Source organism: Salvelinus fontinalis, chromosome 1 (assembly GCF_029448725.1).
Source record: "Salvelinus fontinalis isolate EN_2023a chromosome 1, ASM2944872v1, whole genome shotgun sequence".
NCBI classification, from domain to species: Eukaryota; Metazoa; Chordata; class Actinopteri; order Salmoniformes; family Salmonidae; genus Salvelinus; species Salvelinus fontinalis.
The window spans coordinates 14,208,152-14,222,752 of record NC_074665.1 but is presented as its reverse complement, the minus strand read 5'-3'; the positions used below and the strand labels follow the sequence as shown (position 1 = coordinate 14,222,752).

Sequence of the window (14,601 nt, the reverse complement as noted above, 5' to 3'; positions counted from 1 at the left end):
GATGTGTGTGTTTTACCTGTTCAGGGCCCTGATCCCCTCCATCTGTGTCGTGGCTGAAGCTGACATTAGATCCTGAGGGGTGTTTGGTGCGTGTGTGTGTCTCCCGTGCTTGCGAACAGCCAGTGTCATGTGACGTCTCGCTGGGCTCATACCCATCCATCATTGGCATACACAGCAGAGCCTCCCCCTCCTGTGTCTGATGGACAGGATGAACAGCCAATCAGACATTACTCTTTCAATCACTGAAAAGCAGTGGTGTAAAGTACTCAAGTTAAAATAAAGTAAATAAATATTTAAGTATTTTTGTGGGGTATATTTTTTATAACTTTTAGGTCACTATATTCCTAAGGATAGAAATGGTCCAATTCACAAACTTATCAAGAGAACATCCCTGGTCATCCCTACTGCCTCTGATCTGGCACACTCACGAAACACTTTGTTTGTAAATTATGTGTGAGTGTTGGATTGTGCCCGTGGCTATCCGTAAAATAAAATAAAGATTGTAAATCGTGCCGCCTGGTTTGCTTAATAGGAATTTTAAATTATTCATAATTTTACTTTTGATACTTAAGTATATTTAAAAAAAATACTTTTACTCAAGAAGTATTTTACAGAGTGATTTTCTATTAAGGTATCTTTACTTTTACCACCACTGCTGAAAAGACAGTATCACCTATCAAACGAGTCTCACAGGAACTAGATCATTGTCTCACGTCAGATAGCGCCATCTGACGGAGAACAATGGGACCCTTCAGAAATTATTCACACCCCTGGACTTCTTCTCACAAAGTGGGATTCAAATGGATTTGTCATTTTTTTGTCAACGATTTACACAAAATATTCTAATGTCAAAGTGGAAGAAAAATTCTAACATTAGTCAATTATTATTTTATTTTTTTCAAATACAAAAAAAACTAAACATACTAATATACACTATATATACAAAAGTATGTGGACACCCCTTAAAATATGTGGTTTCGGCTATTTCAGCCACACCCAGCCACTCCCAGATTTGCAAAAATTAAGCAAACAGCAACTCTAGAAGGGCAGTGTGTGTGACAAACGGACTTGTTGGAAAGGTGGCATCCTATGACGGTGCAAAGTTGAAAGTCACAGCTCTTCAGTAAGGCCATTCCATTGCCAATGGAGATTGCATGGGGCTGTGTGCTCGATTTTATACACCTGTCAGCAACGGGCGTGGCTGAAATAGCCGAAGCGGAAAGCAGCATCGTTGTCGTCAACGTCTTGTTTCATCTGCTGCATTGACCATGCAGACTGACCAGTGAGCGTCAAGTGGTCTCGTGGTCGAGCAACATCGGCGCTCCGTGAGCGACAGGGGGTGGGGCATGGTGAGAGAGACGACTCAAGTAGCAGAGTAAAAACGGACGTTACACACAGCAGAGCGGCATATCACATTTAACCAAACATTGAAACAGTGTTAGAAACAGTGAAGTAAATGCATCCATACCGGTATATAGGAAGACACGACATACCAGCCACCCACCCACCTCGTCCCGGTCCTCGGAGTTGACAGAGAGGTCGTCTCGCAGGTCTTCTTGACTGTCGTTGTGAGGCGGCTCCACGCGACCACTAAAGAACAGCACCGTCTCTGGACTGGGGTTAGGCCAGGATAATACACCCCGTTTATCCACACAACACAACACCTAGAGAAAGAGAGCGAGTTACACACAAATGCACACACACACACACATACACACACAAAAGCACAAATACTTACAGTGACAGAGCCAAGTGTGTGTAGCAGGCTGGAAGTATAGCAGAGTGTCTGTGATTCTCCCTTTAGCACACCCACCAGGTGTCTCCACACACACCGCAGAATCTCCTGCACACACACAAACACAAACACACATTTAGGCCTCATCGCATTTTCACCCACTAAAAAATATATAGTTCATACATAGTGGAGTCAATTTTGCAGGCAATATAATCTACAGTATAGTGGGCTACAGCGCCTTCAGGAAGTATTCAAACCCCCTGACTTATTCCACATTTTGCTGTGTTACAGCCTGAATTGAAAATGTATTAAATTGAGATTGTGTGTCACTGGCCAACACACAATACCCCATAATGTCAAAATGGAATTACGTTTTAAGAATTGTTTACCAATTAATTAAAAAAATGACTCATTGTGTGTACAATAATAGTGTTTAACATGATTTATGAATGACTACCTCATCCCTGTAACACAAACATATGTGTAAAGTCCTTCAGTTGAGCAGTGAATTTCAAACACAGAGACTGGGGTTTTCCAATGCCTCGCAAAGAAGAGCACTAATTAGTAGATGTGTAAAAAAAAAAATTAAAAGCTGATACTGAATATCCCATTGAGCATGGTGAAGTTAATTACACTTTGGGGGGTGTATCAACACACCAAGTCACTACAAAGATACAGGCGTCCTTCCTAACTCAGTTGCCGGAGAGGAAGGAAACCGCTCATGGATTTCAACACAAGGCCAATGTTGACTTCAAAACAGTTACAGAGATTAATGGCTGTGATAGGAGAAAACTGAGGATGGATCAACATTGTAGTTATTACTTCACAATACTAACCTAAATGACAGAGTGAAAAGAGGGAAGCCTGTACAGAATGAAATTTTTTCCAAAACATGCATCCTGTTCGCAAACAAGACACTGAAGTAAAACTGCATGAAATGTGGCAAAGAAATTAATACAAAGCATTATGTTTGGGACAAATCCAACACATTACTGAGTACAACGCTCCATGTTACCAAACATAGTGGTGGCTGCATCATGTTATGGATATACTTGTAATCATTAAGGATTGGTGATAAAAATACAACAGAACGGAGCTAAGGACAGGCAAAATCCTAGAGAAAAACCTGGTTCAGTCTGCTTTCCACCAGACACTGGGAGAGGAATTCCCCTTTCAGCAGGACAATAACCTACAACACAAGGCCAAATATACACTGGAGTTGCTTAGCAAGACGACATTGAATGTTCCTGAGTGGCCGAGTTATAGTTTTGACTTAAATCACCTTGAAAATGGCTGTCTAGAAATGATCAACAACCAACTTGACAGAGCTTGAAGAATTTCAAAAAGAATAATGTGCAATTATACAATCCAGGTGTGCAAAGCTCTTCTTAGAGACTTACCCAGAAAGACTCACAGCTGTAATCGCTTCCAAAGGTGATTCTAATATGTATTGACTCAGTGGTGTGAATAAATGTGCCAACATTTTAAAAACATGTTTTCACTTTGTCATTAAGGGGTGCTGTGTGTAAACAAAATATATTTAATCCATTTTCAATTCAGGTTGTAACATAACAAAATGTGGAATAAGTCAAGGGGTCTGAATACTTTCTGAAGGCACTGTATATTACTAGTGGCAAAGTGGAGTAGAAAACACCTCTAGAACACCTTCATCTTCCCCAAAATGGTTGAAACCTAAATGTGAGTAAACACAGTATTTGTAGACGCAATTTTAGATGTCTTCAGTCTGCCTACAGTCCAGGCGATGCAATCAGGGATTATGACCCAATACGCTCACATGCTTCCTTTCCTTAAGTCCTTTTCTTAAGAAATTATATTTCTCCCAGGTCCTTCTGACCCTTTCCAGATTAATGTTCATCAAGTAAGGCATTTGAGTCAAGGACACAAGGAAAGGAAGTCGTTTGAGAGTTGAAGTACACAGCTAGTGAGGCAGAGTTTCCCCATCATGCATTGCAAGCTAGAGGACAGAAGTGGCAGGCTCATGGGAAAGGCCGATCCAGAACCAAGCCCTATAGCAGGGAGGGGGTTCGTTCTGGACTGGGCCAATGTGTTCAGTAACGTAGAGGTGAGTACTGGGGTTTGTGGGGGGAGTCAAAGGGTTACGTGATTAGCTGAAGAAATGGTATGATGAAAAATTGCCCAAACTAGATGAGTCAAATTTGCCCTTCCATTAGGGATGATCGAAGAAAGACTGATTGGCTGACAGAGAGAACCAATAGAAATGCCAGAGACAAGATATCTCATCATGCCAGTTGAAGAAAATCAATCACATTAGGGATAAACAATGCAAAACCAAATAGATGATTGGAGTCCCAAACTCGAACAACAAAAGAAGATGCATGAGGCGGGTGTGTGTTAGCTACAGGGTTTCACAGTGGTGGGTGAAGGGGCGAGGGCGGGCAGCGTGAGGACGGGAACGAGGGAGTGAGGGGGGAGGCAGGGGTAGGACTTGAGAAGTTATACCTGGGAGGACACCACTTCAGTGTAGCTGCTTAAAGTGTCCTCGGAAAACTTAGCAAGCTGGGGCGAGAGAAGAGGCTAGTTAAACCACACAGGAGGCATCTCTCTGTGTCTCGCATGGCGCTTGTGTATATGTGTTTCTCACCAGGCCAGTAGGAGAAGCTCTGCTGGACTCAGCCAGGACGCTAGCCTCTCCATAGGTGTTGACCAGCACCCACATGACAGGAAACAGCAGGGGAAGGATGGGCAGCACTCCCATCAGCTGGAACACAACACTTATTACAATAGGAATATTTTATAGGTTTGAAGAGATTCTGTCCCCTCAGGTTAGACTACCCTGCTATAAATAGGGAGAAGCGGCACGGCCAGGAAGAGGTGCTGAGTCTCCATACCTGCAGCTGGATGAAGTTGAAGCGTCCAGGAGTGAGGCTAGGGGCGTCAAAGAAATAACGCACAGTATTCACAACCAAGAACGCCACCTATAGGAGGAGAGAGGGATGACATGAGGGACAACAAAGTGGCTTTAATTAAGAAACTGTGTTTCTGTGCTTGATTTTCTCACCAGTACAATAGGGCAGGCGAACTTGGCCATGATGGACTGAACGGTGAACCTCTCGTTATCCAGGGCTGTGATTGGTCGAGACAGAGCCAGGTCCAGACTGTTCCTGTAAAGCACAGAGGTGGATTCAGCCAGGGGTGTCAGTCATTTTAGATGATGTCATGAGACGGTTTGAGCCTCATCCTGGACAACAAACATGCAGTTTAGACCAGTATTAGACTTAATGTGGGTCTGGTAAACCTGCTCTGTATCTTTAAACTGCTTCAAAATGACACACTGAGACGTCACAATCACGTGACAATCTCAGGTTTCCTTTGACTCTAGATGATCATTCATGATTTGCGCAAACTTTCTCCTCGAGTTGAACTCTTGGACCAAGAATTGTTGGATATCAAACTAGCTAGTGGTGAATTATTACCTCAAACCCGTTCACCTCAAAATCAAAGTTTGTCAGACTGTTTAGCCTCAAGAGGATGCATTGCCCACCTGACGCTGTCGAGGATGGGCGTGCGGACCACCCTGAAGAGGCGGTGCTGCTGGGGGCTCTGAGGACCCCTCTTCTGGTCCCCCCGGGGGGAGGGAGGGGGGGAACGAGGTGGGAACATGTCACCTGGCTCCAGAACTATATGATCGTCATCCTGGAGAAGGGAGATACAGGTGAGACATCCACATAAGCAGTATCCACCTCCTCTCTCACCTTTACCATCTACACCCCCCTCTTTCCCTCTCACCTTTACCATCTACACCCCCCTCTTTCCCTCTCACCTTTACCATCTACACCCCCCTCTTTCCCTCTCACCTTTACCATCTACACCCCCCTCTTTCCCTCTCACCTTTACCATCTACACCCCCCTCTTTCCCTCTCACCTTTACCATCTACACCCCCCTCTTTCCCTCTCACCTTTACCATCTACACCCCCCTCTTTCCCTCTCACCTTTACCATCTACACCCCCCTCTTTCCCTCTCACCTTTACCATCTACACCCCCCTCTTTCCCTCTCACCTTTACCATCTACACCCCCCTCTTTCCCTCTCACCCTTACCATCTACACCCCCCTCTTTCCCTCTCACCTTTACCATCTACACCCCCCTCTTTCCCTCTCACCTTTACCATCTACACCCCCCTCTTTCCCTCTCACCTTTACCATCTACACCCCCCTCTTTCCCTCTCACCTTTACCATCTACACCCCCCTCTTACCCTCTCACCTTTACCATCTCCCCCCCCCTCTTTCCCTCTCACCTTTACCATCTCCCCCCCTCTTTCCCTCTCACCTTTACCATCTACACCCCCCTCTTTCCCTCTCACCTTTACCATCTCCCCCCCTCTTTCCCTCTCACCCTTACCATCTACACCCCCCTCTTTCCCTCTCACCTTTACCATCTACACCCCCCTCTTTCCCTCTCACCTTTACCATCTACACCCCCCTCTTTCCCTCTCACCTTTACCATCTACACCCCCCTCTTTCCCTCTCACCTTTACCATCTACACCCCCCTCTTTCCCTCTCACCTTTACCATCTCCGCCCCTCTCTTTCCCTCTCACCTTTAACATCTACACCCCCCTCTCTCTCTCTCTCTCTCTCCACCCCCCTCTTTCCCTCTCACTCTTCATCCCGCTCGCCGTACATTGATGCCTCTGAGAGAAGCGAATGTCTCCTGTCCTGGCCGTAGTGCTATGACGTCTCCCTCCACCAGTAGGGACACAGGCAGGTTGACCAGGTTGGAGTCGCGGTAGGCCCAGTGGAGCGACCAGGAGGGGGAGGAGGGGGTGTACAGGTCAGGGTAAAGGGAGGGAGACCACCTCATCCCCTCACCCAAATCTGCCCAGTCCGACAGGTAGCCTGGAGGCGGGAGAGAAGGTGGAAGGGGAAATTAAAATATAGGATCACAAAACGAGAATGGTGGAAACTTGCCAACCTCAAGTAAAAGTGTTAATTTCTTAACGTTTCCCTCCATTTAAATCTCTAACTGTCAACTCCCATCCCATCTCCTCTCCTTCTTGCGCCTTCCCCCCTTTCCTCTCACCGTTGAGCTGATTGATGATGCTGTTGAGCCGGTGCACCATCTCAGTTCTCCTCAGCCTCTGCTGTCGACCAATCAGCAGGAAGCTCAGCGTGAAGAGCATGAGGAGGGCTGCAGCGTTCACCAACTCTATCCCAGAACTACAGAGAGAGGAGAGGAGATATGATAGTATTCACAGACTGTTGGTGCTTCCTGTGTTTCAACCTTACTTTACCGTGAGGTAGCTCTGATAGGAACATTTGGGTTGAAGTTCCGGTCTACGCGACACCCCCACGCGTTCCGGTCTACGCGACACCCCCCACGCCTTCCGGTCTACGCGACACCCCCCACGCCTTCCGGTCTACGCGACACCCCCCACGCGTTCCGGTCTACGCGACACCCCCCACGCGTTCCGGTCTACGCGACACCCCCCACGCGTTCCGGTCTACGCGACACCCCCCACGCGTTCCGGTCTAAACGACACCCCCACGCGTTCCGGTCTAAACGACACCCCCACGCGTTCCGGTCTAAACGACACCCCCACGCGTTCCGGTCTAAACGACACCCCCACGCGTTCCGGTCTAAACGACACCCCCACGCGTTCCGGTCTAAACGACACCCCCACGCGTTCCGGTCTAAACGACACCCCCACGCGTTCCGGTCTAAACGACACCCCCACGCGTTCCGGTCTAAACGACACCCCCACGCGTTCCGGTCTAAACGACACCCCCACGCGTTCCGGTCTAAACGACACCCCCACGCGTTCCGGTCTAAACGACACCCCCACGCGTTCCGGTCTAAACGACACCCCCACGCGTTCCGGTCTAAACGACACCCCCACGCGTTCCGGTCTAAACGACACCCCCACGCGTTCCGGTCTAAACGACACCCCCACGCGTTCCGGTCTAAACGACACCCCCACGCGTTCCGGTCTAAACGACACCCCCACGCGTTCCGGTCTAAACGACACCCCCACGCGTTCCGGTCTAAACGACACCCCCACGCGTTCCGGTCTAAACGACACCCCCACGCGTTCCGGTCTAAACGACACCCCCACGCGTTCCGGTCTAAACGACACCCCCCACGCGTTCCGGTCTAAACGACACCACCACACGTTCCGGTCTACACAACACCACCACACGTTCCGGTCTAAACAACACCCCCACACGTTCCGGTCTACACAACACCACCACACGTTCCGGTCTAAACAACACCCCCACACGTTCCGGTCTAAACAACACCCCCACACGTTCCGGTCTAAACAACACCCACAATTTGCAGAGGCCCAGTCTAAATAACACCAACAATAAATTTAAAAAATGGACCATATGGACACAAATCCATACAGCAATAAATTGCCTGAATTGATGCCATAACAATAAATAGAACGCTAAATGTATAACATCAATGTGCACCACCGTTTATTCAAATGATCCTTTAAACTACTACTAGTATGATGATTGTTGCCACCAATTGTCCCATTGACAATCACCCATATTAGCAAACTTATTTTATATAAAACTTATTTCACATTTCTCTAGTATAGGTTACTTATCGTAATGAACGATATCAGCAAACGCTATCGGAACGGTCTGTGTCGATAATGTTCTGTCTATTGTCCCAGCTCTACAGTCAAACACACCTGCCTTGCGGCTGGTCGCCATAACAACAGAGAAGTCCCACCACCACCAGCAGAGTGAGGGCGGCTCCCGGCCAATGGAGACAGGAGTGGCGGTTGCCATGGTGAAGGAAGCTTTTCACCCACTGCTCCTAAAATAACATCAACAAACAAAACAGCTCATTATGCTCTACAACAAAGTGTGTGTGTGCGTCCCTGTGTGTGTGTGTATGTATGTATGCATGTGAGTGTGTGCGGTGGTATCTACCTGTGCAGTGGGTTGTTTGCCACGGCCTGTGGTCTGGTGCTGGTCAAGCAGGGTGGTGAGCTGGTCCCTCAGTGTTCCCAGAGCCTGACCAGTGGACAAGCCCAGGGTCCCCACCCCCCCATCCTCCTAAACACACAAAATATATCATTTGAATCCACAAATCACATTACAGTCAAGAATGATTCAAACATTTCAAAGGTCACAAATTCATTGGCTTTTATGGTTCAAAAAGCACCTTGTCCACACAGCTTGGCTGCCCATGACAGCTGAAACAGATCAGTACCTTGTCCACACAGCTTGGCTGCCCATGACAGCTGAAACAGAGCAGTACCTTGTCCACACAGCTTGGCTGCCCATGACAGCTGAAACAGAGCAGTACCTTGTCCACACAGCTTGGCTGCCCATGACAGCTGAAACAGAGCAGTACCTTGTCCACACAGCTTGGCTGCCCATGACAGCTGAAACAGAGCAGTACCTTGTCCACACAGCTTGGCTGCCTACTTCAACTTCGCCAAACGGGTGATGATTTAACAAAGGCGCATTCGCAAAAAAAACACAATCGTTGCACCAATGTACCTAACCATAAACATCAATGCCTTTCTTAAAATCAATACACAAGTATATCTTTTTTTAAATCTGCATATTTAGTTAAAATAAATTCCTGTGAGCAGGCAATATTAACTAGGGAAATTGTGTCACTTCTCTTGCGGTCTGTGCAAGCAGAGTCAGGGTATATGCAGCAGTTTGGGCCGCCTGGCTCGTTGGGAACTGTGTGAAGACCATTTCTTCCTAACAAAGACCGTAATTAATTTGCCAGAATTTTACATTATTATGACATAACTTTGAAGGTTGTGCAACGTAACAGCAATATTTAGACTTAGGGTTGCCACCTGTTCGATAAAATACTTAATGGTTCCGTATTTCACTGAAAGAAAACTTTTTGATTTCGAAATGATCGTTTCCGGATTTGACCATGTTAATGACCTAAGGCTCATATTTCTGTGTGTTATTATATTATAATTAAGTCTATGATTTGATATTTGATAGAGCAGTCTGACTGAGAGGTGGTAGGCAGCAGCAGGCTCGTAAACATTCATTCAAACAGCCCTTTACTGTGTTTGCCAGCCGCTCTTAGCAATGCTTGAGGCACAGGGCTGTTTATGACTTCAAGCCTATCAACTCCCGACATTAGGCTGGCAATACTATAGTACCTATTAGAACATCCAATAGTCAAAGGTATATGAAATACAAATGGTAGAGAGAAATAGTCCTATAATAACTACAACCTAAAACTTCTTGGAATATTGAAGACTTGTGTTAAAAGGAACCACCAGCTTTCATATGTTCTCATGTTCTGAGCATGGAACTTAAACGTTAGCATCTTTACATGGCATATATTTCACTTTTACTTTCTTCTCCAAACACTGTTTTTGCATTATTTAAACCAAATTGAACATGTTTCATTATTTATTTCAGACTAAAATGATTTTATGTATTATATTAAGTTAAAACTAAAGTGTTTATTGTTCATTCAATATTATTGTACTTGTCATTATTACAAATATATACAGTGGGGAGAAGAAGTATTTGATACACTGCCAATTTTGCAGGTTTTCCTACTTACAAAGCATGTAGAGGTCTGTAATTTTTATCATAGGTACACTTCAACTGTGAGAGACGGAATCTAAAATAAAAATCCAGAAAATCACATTGTATGATTTTTAAGTCATTAATTTGCATTTTATTGCATGACATAAGTATTTGATACATCAGAAAAGCAGAACTTAATATTTGGTACAGAAACCTTTGTTTGCAATTACAGAGATCATACGTTTCCTGTAGTTCTTGACCAGGTTTGCACACACTGCAGCAGGGATTTTGGCACACTCCTTTATATAGACCTTCTCCAGATCCTTCAAGTTTCGGGGCTGTCGCTGGGCAATACGGACTTTCAGCTCCCTCCAAAGATTTTCTATTGGGTTCAGCTCTGTAGACTGGCTAGGCCACTCCAGGACCTTGAGATACTTCTTACGGAGCCACTCCTTAGTTGCCCTGGCTGTGTGTTTCGGGTCGTTGTCATGCTGGATGACCCAGCCACGACCCATCTTCAATGCTCTTACTGAGGGAAGGAGGTTGTTGGCCAAGATCTTGCGATACATGGCCCCATCCATGGATTTTAATCCATGACGGCGTAGTGTGTTACTAATGGTTTTCTTTGAGACTGTGGTCCAAGCTCTCTTCAGGTCATTGACCAGGTCCTGCCGTGTAGTTCTGGGCTGATCCCTCGCCTTCCTCATGATCATTGATGCCCCACGAGGTGAGATCTTGCATTGAGCCCCAGACCGAGGGTGATTGACCGTTATCTTGAACTTCTTCCATTTTCTAATAATTGCGCCAACAGTTGTTGCCTTCTCATCAAGCTGCTTGCCTATTGTCCTGTAGCCCATCCCAGCCTTGTGCAGGTCTACAATTTTATCCCTGATGTCCTTACACAGCTCTCTGGTCTTGGCCATTGTGGAGAGGTTGGAGTCTGTTTGATTGAGTATGTGGACAGGTGTCTTTTATACAGGTAACGAGTTCAAACAGGTACAGTTAATACAGGTAATGAGTGGAGAACAGGAGGAATTCTCACTGGTTGGTAGGTGATCAAATACTTATGTCATGCAATAAAATGCAAATTAATTACTTAAAAATCATACAATGTGATTTTCTGGCTTTGTAAGTAGGAAAACCTGCAAAATCGGCAGTGTATCAAATACTTGTTCTCCCCACTGTATAACATTTTTATTAAAATTATTATTTTTTCAAATATAAAAAAAAGTTTCAAATATAATTTTTTAAAAACAATTCTTTTTTTTGTTCCTCCAATAATCGGTATCGGCGTTTAAAAATCATAATCGGTCGACCTCTAGCAGAGATTATGTTACGCTATAAATGTAATCATTCATCTACACTGAACAAAAATATAAACACAAGTGTTCGTCCCATGTTCATGAGCTGAAATAAAAGATACCAGAAATTCTTCATACGCACAAAAAGCATATTTCTCTAAAATTGTGAAAAAATGTGTTTACATTCCTGTTAATGAGCATTTCTCCTTTGCCAAGATAAATCTATCCACCTGACAAGTGTGGCATATCAAGAAGTTGATTAAACAGCATGATCATTACACAGGTGCACCTTGTGCTGGAGACAATAAAAGGCCACTCTAAAAGGTGCAGTTTTATCACACAACGCCACAGATGTCTCAAGTTGAGGGAGCATGCAATTTGCATGCTGACTGCAGGAATGCCCACTAGAGCTGTTGCAGGATAATTTGTCTACCATAATCCTCAAACGTCATTTTATAGAATTTGGCAGTAGGTCCAACCGGCCTCACAACCGCAGACCACATGTATTGCGTCGTGTGGACGAGCAGTTTTCTGATCAGTCATACCTAATGTCAGTGGGTTAGGGTTACAATGGAAGGGAAGCCAGCTGTAGAGGAACAGTCATACCTAATGTCAGTGGGTTAGGGTTACAATGGAAGTGAAGCCAGCTGTAGAGGAACAGCCATACCTAATGTCAGTGGGTTAGGGTTACAATGGAAGGGAAGCCAGCTGTAGAGGAACAGTCATACCTAATGTCAGTGGGTTAGGGTTACAATGGAAGTGAAGCCAGCTGTAGAGGAACAGCCATACCTAATGTCAGTGGGTTAGGGTTACAATGGAAGGGAAGCCAGCTGCAGAGGAACAGTCATATCTAATGTCAGTGGGTTAGGGTCACAACAGAAGTGAAGCCAGCTGTAGAGGAACAGCCATACCTAATGTCAGTGGGTTAGGGTTACAATGGAAGGGAAGCCAGCTGCAGAGGAACAGCCATATCTAATGTCAGTGGGTTAGGGTTACAACAGAAGTGAAGCCAGCTGTAGAGGAACAGTCATACCTAATGTCAGTGGGTTAGGGTTACAACAGAAGTGAAGCCAGCTATAGAGGAACAGCCATACCTAATGTCAGTGGGTTAGGGTTACAATGGAAGTGAAGCCAGCTGCAGAGGAACAGTCATACCTAATGTCAGTGGGTTAGGGTTACAACAGAAATGAAGCCAGCTGTAGAGGAACAGCCATATCTAATGTCAGTGGGTTAGGGTTACAATGGAAGGGAAGCCAGCTGCAGAGGAACAGCCATATCTAATGTCAGTGGGAACCCAATCTTTTCCCACACTCTACAGACACACCTAATTTCAGCTCAGCTTTGTTTTCAAGCTCCACATCCCACACAGCTATAAATAAACAGACAATTCTCCAGAGTCAAGAAGCAGATAATCCTCTAGACATGGACAGACACACATACACACACACACCCGGACGTCAGAGCCTGGGTGACACCGCTTCAGCATCCTAATGCCTGGCTAGCCTGTCTCACCTCTCTCTCTGCCCTACATTGAATCTTGGTCTAGCTCAGCTACAGCCCAGTGCCAGCTGGAGGACTAGCTCTGACTGAATGTGCCTCTCCTATGATACAGGATAGTGTAAAAAGAGTGGAGGCATATGAAAGCTGAAAGAAAGAGTGCATGGGTGGAAAGAAGAAGAGAACCTGTATTGAAGGTTGTGCCTTGCAGTGTTTCCGCAGCAGATGTTTAGCTGTGGTGGTGCCACCACAAAATTACAGTCCACATTTACTTTTCCTCTGCAAACAAAACAAGTAATGAAAAGAAAAACTATTCTACTCTGATGTTGTCAGATTGATCTATTTGGCTTGTTGTGTGTTTTATGCGAGATAAATATTCCTTGAGGAACAAGTTACGAGTGCTATAGGGAGAGAAACATGCATTCTGACAAGAGGTCAATGCATAACAATTCTCGCAATTGCAGGGAAAACAGAAGTTAATGCCTTTGTTAAAAAGAGGATGCCAGCTTTCCATTCCTACTTTTAACTCCTAAATATGCGCAAACTGCAACATTTCAAAGTAAGAGTTTTTAGCAGTGGCATGGTTCAGCAAGTTACCACTGCTATTCTCTGTGAGTGCATAGGGGAAAGTGGGGCTAAATGTAACATGGGTAACTTGTAGGGTAACTTGGGGTAAAATGCCACCCGACCTCAAAACACTTTCAGTTGAGCAAGAGTAGTTGTCACCAGTGAAAGTGTTGGGGGAAAAACTGCCATGAAGTGGTTTCTGTGAGAAGTACAGACAGGGGGCGTATTACTCCGGGTGGTGGAGTGGCCCCAAGTTACCCAAACAAGATAGTCCTACATTATATTTAGTGTTTATGCAATTTTTTGGGGACTTAAAATTCATCAATAGGATGCTAACTAGTTAAAATATCCCATTTGGGATCTAGCTAATGATTAGCCCAACAGGGTAAATGCAGAGGCAACCCCATGCTTCAGCCTATTTATTTATAGCCACTATGCTGCATTAGCTGGGCTACAGGTAATAATTATTCCTGCTAATAGCATACCTGATAATATGGACCATGCATAGGCTATATGTGAAAATAATTTTAACAAATAATTTAACCATTTCTGGGAGGTGGAAATATATTTTTTCCCTTCATTTTGGAGTAGAAAGTCCTTTTAAAAAGTCACCCAAACGGAGCTTAGTCCTTCTACATAACAATCCCCAGACCCCTAAACCAAGGGGGGTAGGGACCCAATCTTTGTGTGGTAGCAGGGAGTAGCAGCACTATGCAAACGTGAGTATAACTCTGTTCACGCAAATGAACACTTTGTAGAAAGTAGGAATCATTTGTGAGAATGAGGCGGATGAATTGGCCATCCACTCGTCCATCTGCGGGGCAAATTTCATCCTGGAGAACTTCCATGGTTATCAACAACGGAAGGAAGTGCTTCAGCAAAACGTTGCTTTTCAACGTGGATGCTGTCCCTCCCAACAACGTATCACAAGCAGCCAGCTGCAGAGACAGGTTACGATCAGGGCTTCATCAGGTACAGTGCATTCGG

At 45.3% G+C, this 14,601-nt stretch overlaps 1 protein-coding gene across 3 annotated transcripts in view; it reads right to left on the bottom strand.

Moving 5' to 3' along the window:
* Window positions 1–14,601, bottom strand: part of LOC129818888 (transmembrane protein 94-like) — a 34,082-nt gene that overhangs the window by 16,050 nt on the left and 3,431 nt on the right. The window contains exons 3-14 of one of the 3 annotated variants that reach the window (XM_055875249.1): window positions 8,660–8,785; window positions 8,416–8,543; window positions 6,798–6,934; window positions 6,399–6,613; window positions 5,259–5,410; window positions 4,776–4,878; window positions 4,606–4,692; window positions 4,359–4,475; window positions 4,217–4,273; window positions 1,739–1,843; window positions 1,494–1,664; window positions 17–196 (exon numbers count right to left, since the gene is read on the bottom strand). In XM_055875249.1, the coding sequence (XP_055731224.1) occupies window positions 17–196; window positions 1,494–1,664; window positions 1,739–1,843; window positions 4,217–4,273; window positions 4,359–4,475; window positions 4,606–4,692; window positions 4,776–4,878; window positions 5,259–5,410; window positions 6,399–6,613; window positions 6,798–6,934; window positions 8,416–8,543; window positions 8,660–8,785 (1,578 nt within the window). The remainder of the gene's footprint in view (window positions 1–16; window positions 197–1,493; window positions 1,665–1,738; window positions 1,844–4,216; window positions 4,274–4,358; window positions 4,476–4,605; window positions 4,693–4,775; window positions 4,879–5,258; window positions 5,411–6,398; window positions 6,614–6,797; window positions 6,935–8,415; window positions 8,544–8,659; window positions 8,786–14,601) is intronic. The other 2 variants (XM_055875335.1, XM_055875424.1) reach the window with 2 other exon arrangements.